Here is a 14,973-nt window from a genome sequence, read left to right as displayed (position 1 = left end):
ACACTCACACACACACACACACACACACACACACACTCACACACACACACACTCACACTCACACACACACTCACACACACACTCACACACACACACTCACATACACACTCACACACACACACTCACATACACACTCACACACACACACACACACACTCACATACACACTCACACACACACACACTCACACACACACACTCACACACACACTCACACACACACACACACACACACACACAGTCTCACACACACACTCACCACACACACACACACACACTCACACACACAGTCTCACACACACACACACACTCACACACACACTCACACACACACTCACACACTCACACACACAGTCTCACACACACACACACTCACACACACTCACACACACACTCACACACACACACACACACACACTCACACACTCACACACCACACACACACTCACACACACATACACACTCACACACACACACAACACACCACACTCACTCACACACACACACACACTCACATACACACACACACACTCACACACACACACACACACTCACACACACTCACACTCACACAACACCACACACACACACACACTCACACACACTCACACACACACACACACCACACATAACACACAACTCATCGTACGCTCCTAATGATGACCTTTCATCTTCAGCCGAGCCAGGTCATCATCTTCCTGAAACGTGCAGAAGAGAGACAGTTCCTCAGGGAGTGTGGTGGCGCCTTCACCACACCACGGTGCACCTTCACCACACCACACCGCACCTTCACCACACCACGGTGCACCTTCACCACACCACACCACACCGCACCTTCACCACACCATGGTGCACCTTCACCACACCACACCGCACCTTCACCACACCACGGTGCACCTTCACCACACCACACCGCACCTTCACCACACCACGGTGCACCTTCACCACACCACGCCGCACCTTCACCACACCACGCCGCACCTTCACCACACCACGCCGCACCTTCACCACACCACACCGCACCTTCACCACACCGCACCTTCACCACACCACGCCGCACCTTCACCACGCCGCACCTTCACCACACCGCACCTTCACCACGCCGCACCTTCACCACACCACGGTGCACCTTCACCACACCGCACCTTCACCTCACCACGGTGCACCTTCACCACACCACACATTCACCACGCCGCACCTTCACCACACCACACCTTCACCACGCCGCACCTTCACTACACCGCACCTTCACCATACCACACCTTCACTACGCCGCACCTTCATTACGCCGCACCTTCACCACACCACACCTTCACCACGCCGCACCTTCACCACGCCGCACCTTCACATCGCCACTCCTAGAAGTGAATCTGCTGGGAGATTCCTGTGGTGGGAGGTGGAGATGAGGAGATGTTTGATTGGGCGGGCTGAAGTGAGAGAGATGTAGAGAGGGAGAGAGAGAAAGAGAGAGAGGGAGAGAGAGATAGATAGATATATAGAGAGAGATGGAGAGAGAGATAAGAGGGAGAGAGAGAGAGAGAGAGGGGGGAAGATAGAGAGAGGGAGAGAGAGAAAGAGAGAGAGATGGAGGGAGATAGAGAGAGAGAGAGAGGTTTAAAACGTCAGACCAACACTCCGCACGCGCTCAGATGTGCCGTGTTTCGCGGGTTTTCTCGTCTCTCCCGCCAGAAATGCTGCGCGCCGCCGCTGCCGCGTGCTGAGCGGAGATCCGGGTTCGGGTTCGGGTTCGGGTTCGGGGATCCCTGTTTCCCGGAGGATCCGGTGATGCGGCATCTGGCGGCGCGCGCCGGTGGATTTCCGGGAAACTGAGGTCCGGCGGGCCGGTCGGGGTCTGGACATGGGACCGAGTCTGGACTCCGCGGGATCCTGAACCGACGTCCGCCCTCGGACCCGCGCAGCGCCACCATGCGCCGCGACCGCAGCTTCATCCTGCTGCTCCTCAACGGGACCGCGTGTCTGGTAAGAGCCGCCGCGGTGAGAAAAGTTCTGTAGACCAGAAGATGGTCAGATGGTCAGGAGGCCAGGCTGCTGGAGCTCAATCATCATGGCCTAGAAGATCCGCTCATCTTCACGCCCAGTAGCACCTCGTTTTGTGGGACTTTGTTCCACCGGAGAAGTTGTCCGTCCCTGCAGCTGCTGGGATATGAAGAGACCTCCACCTTCTCCACCTTCTCCACCTTCTCCCGTTACATGATGATTAACCACAGCCTGTCCTCCAATTAACGGCTCAACTGACTGATGCCACCATGTTCCCATACAGTTATTCTGAAATGGACTTTAATATTTGATTATGGTACATTATTATTCCGCGTTAATTTCACTTGTGAAGACCAGGATTCCAGGGCTGAGGAATGTGCCGGAAGCGTAGAGAGAGAGAGAGGGAGAGAGAGGGGGAGAGGAAAGATGGATGGAGGGGGACGCAGAGCCACCGTCCCCCTCTGCTGCGGCTGTAAAGCACCGGTGATTTATGCGCCGACACTCGGTGCGTGACCCTCGGCGTGTCCGGCCCAGACCCCCGTACCCGGGGGCCTGGTCACCTCTACACATGTGTGACGTGCAGTACAGCAATCAGACACCGGGGGCAGCAAGCAGGGCCAATCAGCAAGATCATTAGACTGTTAATAAAATACGAAGATGCTTGGTGACCCGCCCTGGTCACTCGTCTCAATATTCCTGAAAGCAGATGAATGGCGGCGGCTCGGTGATTCTGCCGAGCCAAGGATCACGGGTCATGTTCTGATCACAAAAGATATGGAAAAAGTCATAAAGGACATTCTAATATTGTCCCCTTAACACATTCAGAGGTGTGGACAAAGCGGCGCCACTGAAAGGCGTCCCCAGACGTTATCTTACCACGGCCACAAAAAGCCGTAATCATGCATTCATTTCGCATGTGATTATGTTCTAAAGAGAGCGAATACAACAGACAGATATGAGAAGTATGAATATCTGATATATCTACCGTACACCAGCGTGGGGTGTACGGTACCGCGGTTTTACCGTCTGGATTTACAGAAATCAACAGGAAGCAACCGGTGGAGACGTTACTCTTTCTGTTGGTGTGGAATTAGATGAATTTTAATCAAGTTTAAAAATGGGAGGAGCCTGAAGCTACGATTGACAGCTGTCACACCCCTACTTCCTCATTCTGGATAATTTAACCACCTCCTGTCTATAGGTGACACGCCCAGTTGTAGCACAGCATCCATCTCCTCCCTCTCTCCTCCATTTCCCTCTGTTCTCTACACCTAATACCCCTAATACAGAAACATGACCACACCCACTACCAACATGCAGGTTATCAGGCGCTTTAATTCCTAGTGAACGTGACCACGCCCACTACCATCAAGCAGGTTATCAGGTGCTTTAATTCTAGCGAACGTGACCACGCCCACTACCAACACCGACATGCAGGTTATCAGGCGCTTTAATTCCTAGTGAACGTGACCACGCCCACTACCATCAAGCAGGTTATGAAGCGCTTTAATTCTAGCGAACGTGACCACGCCCACTACCAACACCGACATGCAGGTTATCAGGCGCTTTAATTCCAGTCAACGTGGCCACGCCCACTACCAACACCAACATGCAGGTTATCAGGCACTTTAATTCCAGCGAACGTGACCACACCCACTACCAACACCAACATGCAGGATATCAGGCGCTTTAATTCCAGTCAACGTGGCCACGCCCACTACCAACACCAACATGCAGGTTATCAGGCGCTTTAATTCCAGTCAACGTGGCCACGCCCACTACCAACACCAACATGCAGGTTATCAGGCGCTTTAATTCCAGTCAACGTGGCCACGCCCACTACCAACACCAACATGCAGGTTATCAGGCGCTTTAATTCCAGTCAACGTGGCCACGCCCACTACCAACACCAACATGCAGGTTATCAGGCGCTTTAATTCCAGTCAACGTGGCCACGCCCACTACCAACACCAACATGCAGGTTATCAGGCGCTTTAATTCCAGTCAACGTGGCCACGCCCACTACCAACACCGACATGCAGGTTATCAGGCGCTTTAATTCTAGTGAAAGTGACCACGCCCACTACCAACACCACATGATGTGAATGTGATGTGAATGTGATGAGAACGTGATGTGAACAGGCCTGTCGGAATGTACGGCCCTCCTGACGCTGGGTTTAATGGGAGTAGAGAGTAATGTTCTCCACGTTCCGTTCAGTTTCATCTGAATTCATTGAAATGTTGATTTTCGGAGTTGCTCGGCTGTTGTAAATAAATCGCGGCTTTCTCCACCCGAGGCGCATCGATGCGCAGGTTTGTATTCATGCTGTGGCTACGCTACGATCCCAGGAATACATTATCAGCGGCGGATGCAGGATTTGGGTCGAGGTTGGGAGAGCGCAGTCGATGTAGCTAAAGCTCGTTTAATCTGAACGGCGAGGGACGTCCCGCGTTCCGTTCGTTAAATCGTTCTCTGAATGATTCAGCGTTCTACAGCCAGGAAAAAAACAGAAAATGCCGCAGGATCAATGGAGATTTTGTTCTCTTTTCGTATCTCAGGGCGAATATTTGCTCATTAAACGACTCTTTCAAGAACAAACATATTCGGAGGGACAGACAGAAAAAGACTTTTCACGGCCGGCGCGAGTCGCTCTCCGAATGACCCCATCAGGCATGACCAGGACAGAGTGTGACCCCTCAAGGTGGGGGGTCAGAGGTCAGGAGTAAATGTATAAGAAAATGTCTCGGATTTATGGTCAAGGTAAAAAGGGGAATAACAGTATATGGTGCTAAATGCAATATTTTATAATTAGTATTTTACACAAACCGAATTTAAATCAGACTGTGGTTGTTTTTTTACTGTTAATGTGATTGAATCTGCACACCCGCTTATCTGTGTTACTTTTTTTTATCATTAAAAAATAAATGTTCATGATTTCATTTAAATCACATTTAAAACCATTGTGTGCAGGATAAAAACAAGATTTGCTGTACAATAAAGCCGAGGTCGGCAGGTCAGCGCGGTAATTTATGCGGAATGGGCCGGAGGGGACCTCGTTAAGGTCTAATATATGTGTTTGGAAGGGGTGGGGTTTTAAAATCAAGTTTAGTTTCGTTTAGTTCCGTCCCTCGTAACCCCCGCCTGTATTTTCTAGATGCCCATTTCACTCACCAGGCGGGCCGGACCCTCGCCCTGCATCCGTAATGAGGCGGGGCCCGCCGGGGCCGCGAGATGCACGTTCACTCGCCAAACACGGCCGTTCCTCTGGTGACCTCCTCCGAGAAATGATTCATTACGAGTCAAACAGCTTGTTTCTCGCAAAATTACCTCCCCTGCCCTCCCTCGCCGTCTACGGTGCGGAATAATTAGTTCGAAGGGCCGCGCTCCTCTCCGGTTTTAATCATGTGTTGGGAAGAGCGCTGCCACCGTGAGCATATTAGGTCTGTGTGTGTGTGTGTGTGTGTGTGTGTGTGAGACAATATAAAGCGTCAGAGAACACTTGGAAATCTGAGCAGTAACCAGGGCCTTTAATTAAAAATTGATGTCATATTAGAGACGGAGATTTCAATCCAACAGCCAGAGGAAACGCTGCACTTATTGGACTTCGTTGTTCCAGCAGCTCGCGCCCGTGTGTGTGTTTGTGTGTCCGTGTGAGTACAGTGAAAATCCTGCCGTGGTCATGCGGTTGTCTGGGTGTCAACGTCGGAGAACAAAGACCCGCCGCTTATTACGAGAGCCGCTTCCCCGCGACATTTTATCATTAATGATAATAAAGTGTATTTCTGCGTCCATTTGTGCAATTTGGCTGAAAATGGCTGCTTTATGGAATATTCCACGTGTGTGTGAGTTATTGATGTCACTCCCAGCCATAAACACAGTCGTTCGTGTTGAATTTGTCTCAGTCGTTCGTTCTGTGCGTCATTCACAATAGCAAAATAACGAAACTTTTTATGGCTCTTTTGCACTGATGGAATATCCCCGGATTTTCATATTTACGAGGTTGGTGAAGTGCTGCTGTGAAGGACCTTTGTTTGATGTCCCCACCGTTCGCGATACGTCTTTAATTAAGCGCTGCGTCCTGATTGGTTCGTCTTTTGGAAAATGGCGCAGGTGAAGCGCTCGGACTAAAATGCCATTTCTGTCTCAGTAATTGCCTCGGGGGAGGGCGGTTGTGTAACAGTCTCGTTAAGTGTCTGTTAATTGCCTCACCGGCCGACTGGTGTTGGTGGATCGTCTCCCCTCTCAGCAGCATTTCCCGTGTCCTCCCCCATCGTCCCTTCTTCCTCCTCCGCCTCTTACGCCCGCAGAGACGCCCAAGGCCCGCGCTCGCTAACGCTCAATGAGTCACAATTACCACGGCGACGACAGAGCGGCGGCCCCCCCAGAGAGCCGGCGACCCCCCCTCCCCATGACTCACAGGAGTTGGAGGAAAATCCGGCAAAACACCGAGCAGACACGTATACAGCGCGGAACACGGAGCAGCTCAGCATCGGGGACAGTGAGGAGCAAACCGTGGAGCTCTGACGCCCCGATACTGCGTCCCTCTCTGCTCCACGTCCTTCTCACGTCTCACTTTTACAACCTTCGTCTCGGTGACTCAACCTCCGCAGCTCTGGGCCGCTTTTCCATCTGAAGCCATTTGCCATCTGTTGCAGAGAGCGGCGCCGCTTGTCCTCTTTGTTTTATAGGCTGGATAATCATCCATTAATCCCCGTTTAACGTGCACAACCCACTCAGGAGCTTCAACAGCACTTCACCTTCAGCACCCCCGCTGACCAGTTCATCTCAGTCATCTTCACCGAACATTACTGATATTGTTACATCGCTACACTGATCATTTCTATTAAAAAATGAGGGACCCAGTTCCAGTCACCATGGCCAATCGAATGGGGCAAACGTCATTTTAAAAGGGTTGCTGATGGAGGAACACATAACCACAAATTTACATGATTGTACTTGAGGTATTCAGAATTCAGACATGTGAAAAGCAACTGTGCTGCATTGTTAATGTACAATGTACATGGCCAAGTTCTCCATACATAGCACTACACAGCCAGGTACTCCATATGTAACATTACATGGCCAAGTACTCCATACGTAACACTACACAGCCAAGTACTCTATACGTAACATTACATGGCCAAGTACTCCATACGTAACATTACATGGCCAAGTACTCCATACGTAACACTACACAGCCAAGTACTCTATACGTAACATTACATGGCCAAGTACTCCATACGTAACATTACATGGCCAAGTACTCCATACGTAACACTACACAGCCAAGTACTCCATACGTAACATTACATGGCCAAGTACTCCATACGTAACACTACACAGCCAAGTACTCCATACGTAACAATACACAGCCAGGTACTCTATACGTAACACTACAGTACTCTTTATGTAACAGTACACTGTGATGTGTTCTGTACGTAACGATACATGACCAAGTACTCCATATGAAACACTACACAGCCAAGTACTTCATAATTAAGACTACACAGCCAAATACTCCAAATGTAACACTACCCCACAAAGTACTCCATACGTAACACTACACAGTCAAGCACTCCATACGTAACATTACATGGCCAAGTACTCTATACGTAACACTACACAGCCAAGTACTCTATACGTGAAACTACAGTGCTCTGTATGTAACAGTACCCATGATGTGCTCTGTATGTAACATTACCCCGCAATGTGCTCCATATGTAACAATACACAGCCAAGCACTCCATACGTAAGACTACATGACCAAGTACTCTATACGTAACACTACAGTACTCTGTACGTAACAGTACCCTGTGATGTGTTCTGTACATAACAATACATGACCAAGTACTCCATATGAAACACTACACAGCCAAGTACTCCATACGTAAGACTACATGGCCAAATACTCCAAATGTAACACTACCCCACAAAGTACTCCATACGTAAGACTACATGGCAAAGTACTCCATACATAACAGTACCCTACGATGTGCTTCGTACGTAACATTAAACCTCAATGTTCTCCATATGTAACACTACCTAAAGTACTCTATACGTAACACTACCCCACAATATGCTCTGTACGTAACATTACACCACACTATGTGTTCTGTACGTAACAATACATGGCCAAGTACTCCATACGTAACACTATCCTGTGAAGACGTTGTGTTTTTCCCATGTTCCCCTGTCTGCATCATGATGTCTGTTTCACTTCTAGCCTGATCAGTGGCGCTGAATCTCAGTGACTGTAACACTAGAGGCAGACGAGGACAACGTGTGCTTCTACACTACCGAAGTTCAAAACTAACACTACACTAATGATGTTCATCTACACTTACTGATTCCACACAGCCCCTGAAAATCAACTAGAGCATGAAGTGTGTGGCACAGCTAAGGGTTAAAAATACATATTTCTTAAAATCATGCACAGGACATGAAATTAATGTTAATTAGGAGCTGTTCATAATATATGTACATGTGTGTTTCATTAAGCACTAAATATGTATTAGTTCTATTAATAAAACGTGTGTAAATTCAGATTTTAAAAACGCAAAAAATGCTATGTTGTTGTTTGAAATAATTTTGAATGAAAATTATTTGAAATGATTCAAATATCAGTCAGAGATCCTTGGTTTCCTCAGACCAGGTCCTGAAGTATAACCACGATGATGGAGGAACCTGGAGAGCCTGGTGGAACCCATATGGGCACAGGAAGAACATGAAAGTTGGTTTCGTGGTAATGAGGCTATGGCTGCAGAACCCTCAGCTGCAGAGGGCAGGGTGGGAGGGGCCACCGCAGGAAAGGAGATTGACGGAGGCGGTGGGGGAATAGCGCAGTTTGTCACCGTACGCCGTCTGATTTGGCTCGCGCTCCTCCTACACCCCGAAATCGGAGGAGCGGAGTGTGAATACATTAAAATCAATATGTCTGCCCCGCTCCCGCTTTTATTCATTATTTATATTGCTGGCAGGGGGCTCTCTGGGGGGATATCAGAGGGATCACATTTTACGGCAGGTTTCCTCCCGCTGGCCAACCGCAGGCACATCTTAACAGTGCGATTTAGACACCTCCAGCACGGTGCTCATTAAAAACGCAGTGATACATGTTCTCATGAGAGATTAAAGGTCTTTATAGAACATCTTCATGCTACAATTGAGCCTGTGTATGTTCGATGTCGATGTGAACACAGCAAGCGATCTGCATTCTGCTTTTAGATCTGTTTGTGTTTGTGTCTGGGTGCCTAAGGTTTGGTTTTGGGTGGCATCCATCTGCAGCTTGGTGTGTTGGGATCTGAGGGGATCTACCGTATCCCAGCATGCCACTGCCACCAGGACAGCAGGCGGACGCCACAAAAACATGACATGCAAATCAACAAGAACCAGAAACAATTATGCAGCAGAGTGGGGACCGAAGTTTCAGAGAAGCTGCAGCGGGACAGGAGACCTGTTCAGAGATCTACCCTGGAACTTCTGCTGATGCTGCTGTCCTCTGCATTGTAGTTAAAGAACCAGGGGTGGGGGTTGCTGCTGTCTTTGGTTTCATAGTTGCTCGAGGTAGGAGGAGCAGCTGTCCTCGGTGTCATAGTTAAAGTTGCCTGATGAGGAAGACGCTGCTGTGATTGGTTTCGTAGTTAAAGTTGCCCGATGTGGTAGGCTCTGCTGTGTTTGGTGTGGTAGTTAAAGTTGCTGGAGGTAGGAGATGCTGCTTTGATTGGTGTCACAGTTCAAGAACCAGGGGTGAAAGATGCTGCTTTGATTGGTGTCGTAGTTTAAGAACCAGGGGTGAAAGACACTGCTTTGCATGGTATCACAGTTAAAGTTGCCCGATGTGGTAGGCTCTGCTGTGTTTGGTGTGGTAGTTAAAGTTGCTCAAGGTAGGAGATGCTGCTGTGCTCAGGGTCATAGTTTAAGAACCAGGGGTGAAAGACACTGCTTTGCTTGGTGTCGTAGTTAAAGTTGCCCAATGTGGTAGGCTCTGCTGTGTTTGGTGTGGTAGTTAAAGTTGCTCGAGGTAGGAGATGCTGCTGTGCTCGGGGTCATAGTTAAAGTTGCCTGATGTGGTAGGCTCTGCTGTGTTTGGTGTGGTAGTTAAAGTTGCTTGAGGTAGGAGATGCTACTATGATTGGTGTCGTAGTTTAAGAACCAGGGGTGAAAGATGCTGCTGTGCTTGGTGTCATAGTTAAAGTTGCCTGATGTGGTTGGCGCTGCTGTGTTTGGTGTGGTAGTTAAAGTTGCTGGAGGTAGGAGATGCTGCTTTGATTGGTGACGTAGTTTAAGAACCAGGGGTGAAAGATGCTGCTGTGCTCGTGGTCGTAGTTCAAGTTGCCCGATGTTGTAAGCGCTGCTGTGTTTGGTGTGGTAGTTAAAGTTGCTTGAGGTAGGAGATGCTGCTGTGCTCGGGGTCGTAGTTAAAGAGGCTTTAGGTGGGAGATGCTGCCAGAGTGCCTTAAATTCAGTAGTGACATGGACAGTCCCCCTGGAGACATTAAATGTCTTGCTCAGTGACACAATGTCTTACTTACTGGGCTACTACCACCTTCTGTCATAGTTAGTGGGAGACGCCGGACTTTTTCTGAGTCAGAACCATTGCCACACACGACGAGCCACTGACCGTCTTCAACGTGGAGTGTGTGTGATGGAGCCGGCGTACCTAAGCCTTAGTAAGAAAGTCGGAGGTGGCTGGGGGATCAGGGCTCAGGCAGCAGAATGTATAATAGATCACACACACATACACACACCCACACACACTGACATAGGCCACACACTGAATTGGAGATCACATGCGTGGAATCTGCCAGCGGAGAAGACACACCACACAGAAAGAAACTGACACTGAGGCCAGATTTATCTGTGCATGTGTGGGCGTGGCTTGTTTAGCAGCTATTTCTACTCGCAGCTCAGTCCTATCCACGTTGCAGAAGTCGACCCTGTCAACCTGGGGGATTTCACATAACAGAAACCTTGGTTTCATCAAAAAGGACAAATAAAGGTCATAATAAAGGCAACATTTGCATTGGCACAGCAGGATCGATGTGGTACTAATACGAACCACCGGGGGCAGCAGGTGAATGAGGATTGTCATGTTCATGTGATGTCACCATAATTAGAGGAATAATGAGAAGGAACTGGGCATGGTCTGGGACCATTTAGAGGTTGATCCTGGAGAGTAAAGGGTTGCTGAGTTAGCCATAAAGAAGATCAGACCTGAACTGATAGTAGCTAATAAACACAGTGACCTAATTACCCCAACACACACACACACACACAAAGAATGAGAAGTTCTCATAGTATGTGTGTATGTGTGTGTGTGGCTCATTACTGTTCAATAATTAGCCATTATTCCACACTCACAGCTTCCTGACGAAGCTTCCACCGAGTTGACTATCTGATCTCCCTGCACCTCCATCTCCTGTGGATTCCTGCTGATACACATTTTTAATTAAAACATTAAAAAGCCTTAATTGCTTGTCACGGTTTCTTTTTTGTGCGTGGCCTCCCCCCGACCCCTCAGTCTTTATCATGCAATGGTTATCAAAATGTGTGTTAACAGACACACACACACACACACACACACAGCAAGAACATCAGATGCAGCTACCTGAATCTGAAGAATTCATATATTCAAATGCCTATTTAGGTTGACCATAAACGTTTCTGTCTTTATGCAAATGCTGCACTTTGTTAAGAGTTATGTCATAAACTCTTGTTGTTTCTCTGCTCCTCTCTCCTCAGCTGGCCCTTGGTCAGGAAGACTCTTCTCCCAACAGCAAGAGCTCCTCAGACGACCACGCTAAGCCGCTTGGCATGCTGGGTAGTCACAGCTCCCTCTCCCCATTGACCCGCTGGGTGCAGCACAGCAAGAGCCGGGCAGCCAACAGCTCCACCCTGGAACTGCCCTACCACTCCCCCGTGCCCTTCTCCAAACAGGAATTCTGGGAAATGCTGGGCAGCGACCTGATGAAGCCTGCAGACGACCCCTCAGGCACATCGCGGGTCAAGCGCAGGCCCATCGTCAAGACAGGCAAGTTCAAGAAGATGTTTGGTTGGGGAGACTTCTACTCCAACATCAAGACGGTACGGCTCAACCTGCTGATAACCGGAAAGATCGTGGACCACGGAAATGGGACCTTCAGCGTCTACTTCCGCCACAACTCCACAGGCCAGGGCAACATCTCCGTTAGCCTGGTGCCCCCAGTGAAAGCCGTGGAATTTGACTTGGAGCGCCAGAGCGTCGTCTACCCCAAGGACTCTAAGATCTTTAACTGCCGCGTGGACTACGAGAAGGTGGACCGCAGCAAGCGCACCGCCCTGTGCAACTACGACCCCTCCAAGACCTGCTTCCAGGAGCAGACGCAGAGCCACGTCTCCTGGATCTGCTCCAAGCCCTTCAAGGTCATCTGCATCTACATCTCCTTCTACAGCACGGACTACCGGCTGGTGCAGAAGGTCTGCCCAGACTACAACTACCACAACGAGATGCCCTACCTGCCCTCAGGGTAGATGGCACCACTCGGGAGGGGAAAGGAGCAGGAGGACAGAACATGAGAGGAGTGGAGATGGTTGGGATGGAGGGTTTAGCGGGATGACAGGATGGATTCTGGGTATAGAGAGTTGATCTGCCTTGAAGACCATGGATTCCTAATGAGTAGCATTCACCGAAAACACCAGACTGAACCACCCCATCAGTACTTGCCCCACCCCTTTTCATCGCCATGCTACTCGCCTATGGAACCGCCCACCCACGGACTTGCAATGAAGACCTGCAAAAACCTCTATATATGCAAACAGCTAGTGCGTTTGGCCAAGCAACACTTTACACGTCCTGGGAAGAACCAACCACAGCTCAAGGTGCCATAAAAGAACCAGGCCACGCCCCCTGGGTGTCAGCTACTATGCAGGAGGCTGCAGTGCACATAACACTTCATAGGGAAGAAGGGCCATGTACTCGCTTTCACAGTCAGACACCGTCGCCCACACAGACACAGATCTGCACACCGAACCAACACCGAACGGCAAACATCTGAGGGTCCCGCACAATGCAGACGAGAGAGGAAACGGGAGAGAGAAAATATGCAAACTTGGAGGAAAAAGAAATAAGGAATAATCAGATTTGGCGCGGCGATAAGAGCGTCAGTTTTTAATTAAAACGGAACGAGGAGGGGCGAGGTTGAGGACGCGTCCAGCTGCTGCCTCCATTGTTCTGGAATTGCATTTAGTTGCTGACAGGATTCCTGATTTCACGCTGAGATAACTTTGACTGTCGGTGCGAGTTCGCCACATCCTTCCAAGTGCAGCGTTTTCACTGAAGTCAGCCAGTTATCTGCGCTCATGAAAGAAATATATTATTATGATAATTAAGCCTAATTTAATCACACTTCAGACTTAATTAAGCGCTCAAGTCGACAGCGATATGTCCTGTATTCTCACAAATGAAGTTCTTCGGCTGGAAGGCTTGATGATATCTGCAGCCACAGCTCATTATGGAAGATTAACCGTGCAGATCTCCGACTGGCGAGGCTACAGCCCCACCGTATCCGCCACCCAGGCCACCGTATCCACCGCCCAGCCCACCGTATCCACCATATCCGCCGCCCATCCCATCGTATCTGCTGCCCAGCCCACCGTATCCACCATATCTGTCGCCCATCCCATCGTATCTGCTGCCCAGCCCACCGTATCCACCATATCTGCCGCCCATCCCATCGTATCTGCTGCCCAGCCCACCGTATCCACCATATCTGCCGCCCATCCCATCGTATCTGCTGCCCAGCCCACCGTATCCACCATATCTGCCGCCCCATCCCATCGTATCTGCTGCCCAGCCCACCGTATCCACCATATCTGTCGCCCATCCCATCGTATCTGCTGCCCAGCCCACCGTATCCACCATATCTGCCGCCCATCCCATCGTATCTGCTGCCCAGCCCACCGTATCCACCATATCTGCCGCCCATCCCATCGTATCTGCTGCCCAGCCCACCGTATCCACCATATCTGCCGCCCATCCCATCGTATCTGCTGCCCAGCCCACCGTATCCACCATATCAGTCAAGTCAGTCAAGTCAAGTCAACTTTATTGTCAATTCTGCCACATGTACAGGACATGCAGAGAATTGAAATTACGTTACTCTCTGACCCATAAAAGTAACATTAAATACAAAAACAGTAACAGTAACGAATACAGAGTATAAATACAATTTAAAAAGAAAGGCACTGCCGCCCATCCCATCGTATCTGCTGCCCGGCCCACCGTATCCCCCATATCTGTCGCCCATCCCATCGTATCTGCTGCCCGGCCCACCGTATCCACCATATCTGCCGCCCATCCCATCGTATCTGCTGCCCGGCCCACCGTATCCACCATATCTGCCGCCCATCCCATCGTATCTGCTGCCCGGCCCACCGTATCCACCATATCTGTCGCCCATCCCATCGTATCTGCTGCCCGACCCACCGTATCCACCATATCTGCTGCCCAGCCCACCGTATCCACACCCTATCCGCCACCCGGCCAACCGTATCCACCACCCAGGCCATCATATCCCCCATATCCGGCACCCGGCCCACCGTATCTGTCGCCCATCCCACCGTATCCGCCGCCCAGACCACCATATCCACCGTATCCGCCGTCGCAATGTTCCGCTTTAAACCGAATCTCGAGCCACAGAGAAACTGGAAGTTGGACGGGATTCAGCGGTGGGGACGAAGGCGAGCGAAGGGACGAGTGTGAATAAAGCCACTGGGGAGGACACGTATAGCGCGAGGCAGCATGACAGCGAGACGAGGAAACTGAGCTGCGGAGGAAGTTATAAAAATTAAAAAATGAGAGAATGCACCAGGGAGGAAGGAGTGAGGGAGGGGGGCAAAATAAAAAGCCGGAATGCTAAATACAGTAACATAAAAGCACGGCGTACAACATCAAAGTGTCCTGGTGGCTAATTTACAGTTGGGGAGGTGGGCAGAGGCTTC

The 14,973-nt window shown here is 49.9% G+C and overlaps 1 protein-coding gene across 1 annotated transcript; it reads left to right on the top strand.

The window, feature by feature from the left end:
* The first annotated feature begins 1,536 nt into the window (after positions 1-1,536).
* Positions 1,537-13,773, top strand: LOC114794308 (neurexophilin-1-like). The gene is made up of 2 exons (XM_028986781.1): positions 1,537-1,979; positions 11,737-13,773. Exons 1-2 carry the CDS (start codon positions 1,926-1,928, stop codon positions 12,502-12,504), a joined length of 822 nt encoding a protein of 273 aa, XP_028842614.1. The 5' UTR covers positions 1,537-1,925; the 3' UTR covers positions 12,505-13,773.
* Positions 13,774-14,973: the final 1,200 nt, after the last annotated feature.

Source organism: Denticeps clupeoides, chromosome 7 (assembly GCF_900700375.1).
Source record: "Denticeps clupeoides chromosome 7, fDenClu1.1, whole genome shotgun sequence".
Taxonomy (NCBI): domain Eukaryota; kingdom Metazoa; phylum Chordata; class Actinopteri; order Clupeiformes; family Denticipitidae; genus Denticeps; species Denticeps clupeoides.
This window is presented reverse-complemented; position numbering and strand designations above follow the sequence as displayed.

Excerpts from the sequence above, each read along its gene's own strand:
- LOC114794308 (XM_028986781.1), top strand. The coding sequence starts at position 1,926 with ATGCGCCGCGACCGCAGCTTCATCCTGCTGCTCCTCAACGGGACCGCG. Across the intron at positions 1,980-11,736 it reads TCAACGGGACCGCGTGTCTG|CTGGCCCTTGGTCAGGAAGA; the intron begins GTAAGAGCCGCC and ends CTCTCTCCTCAG.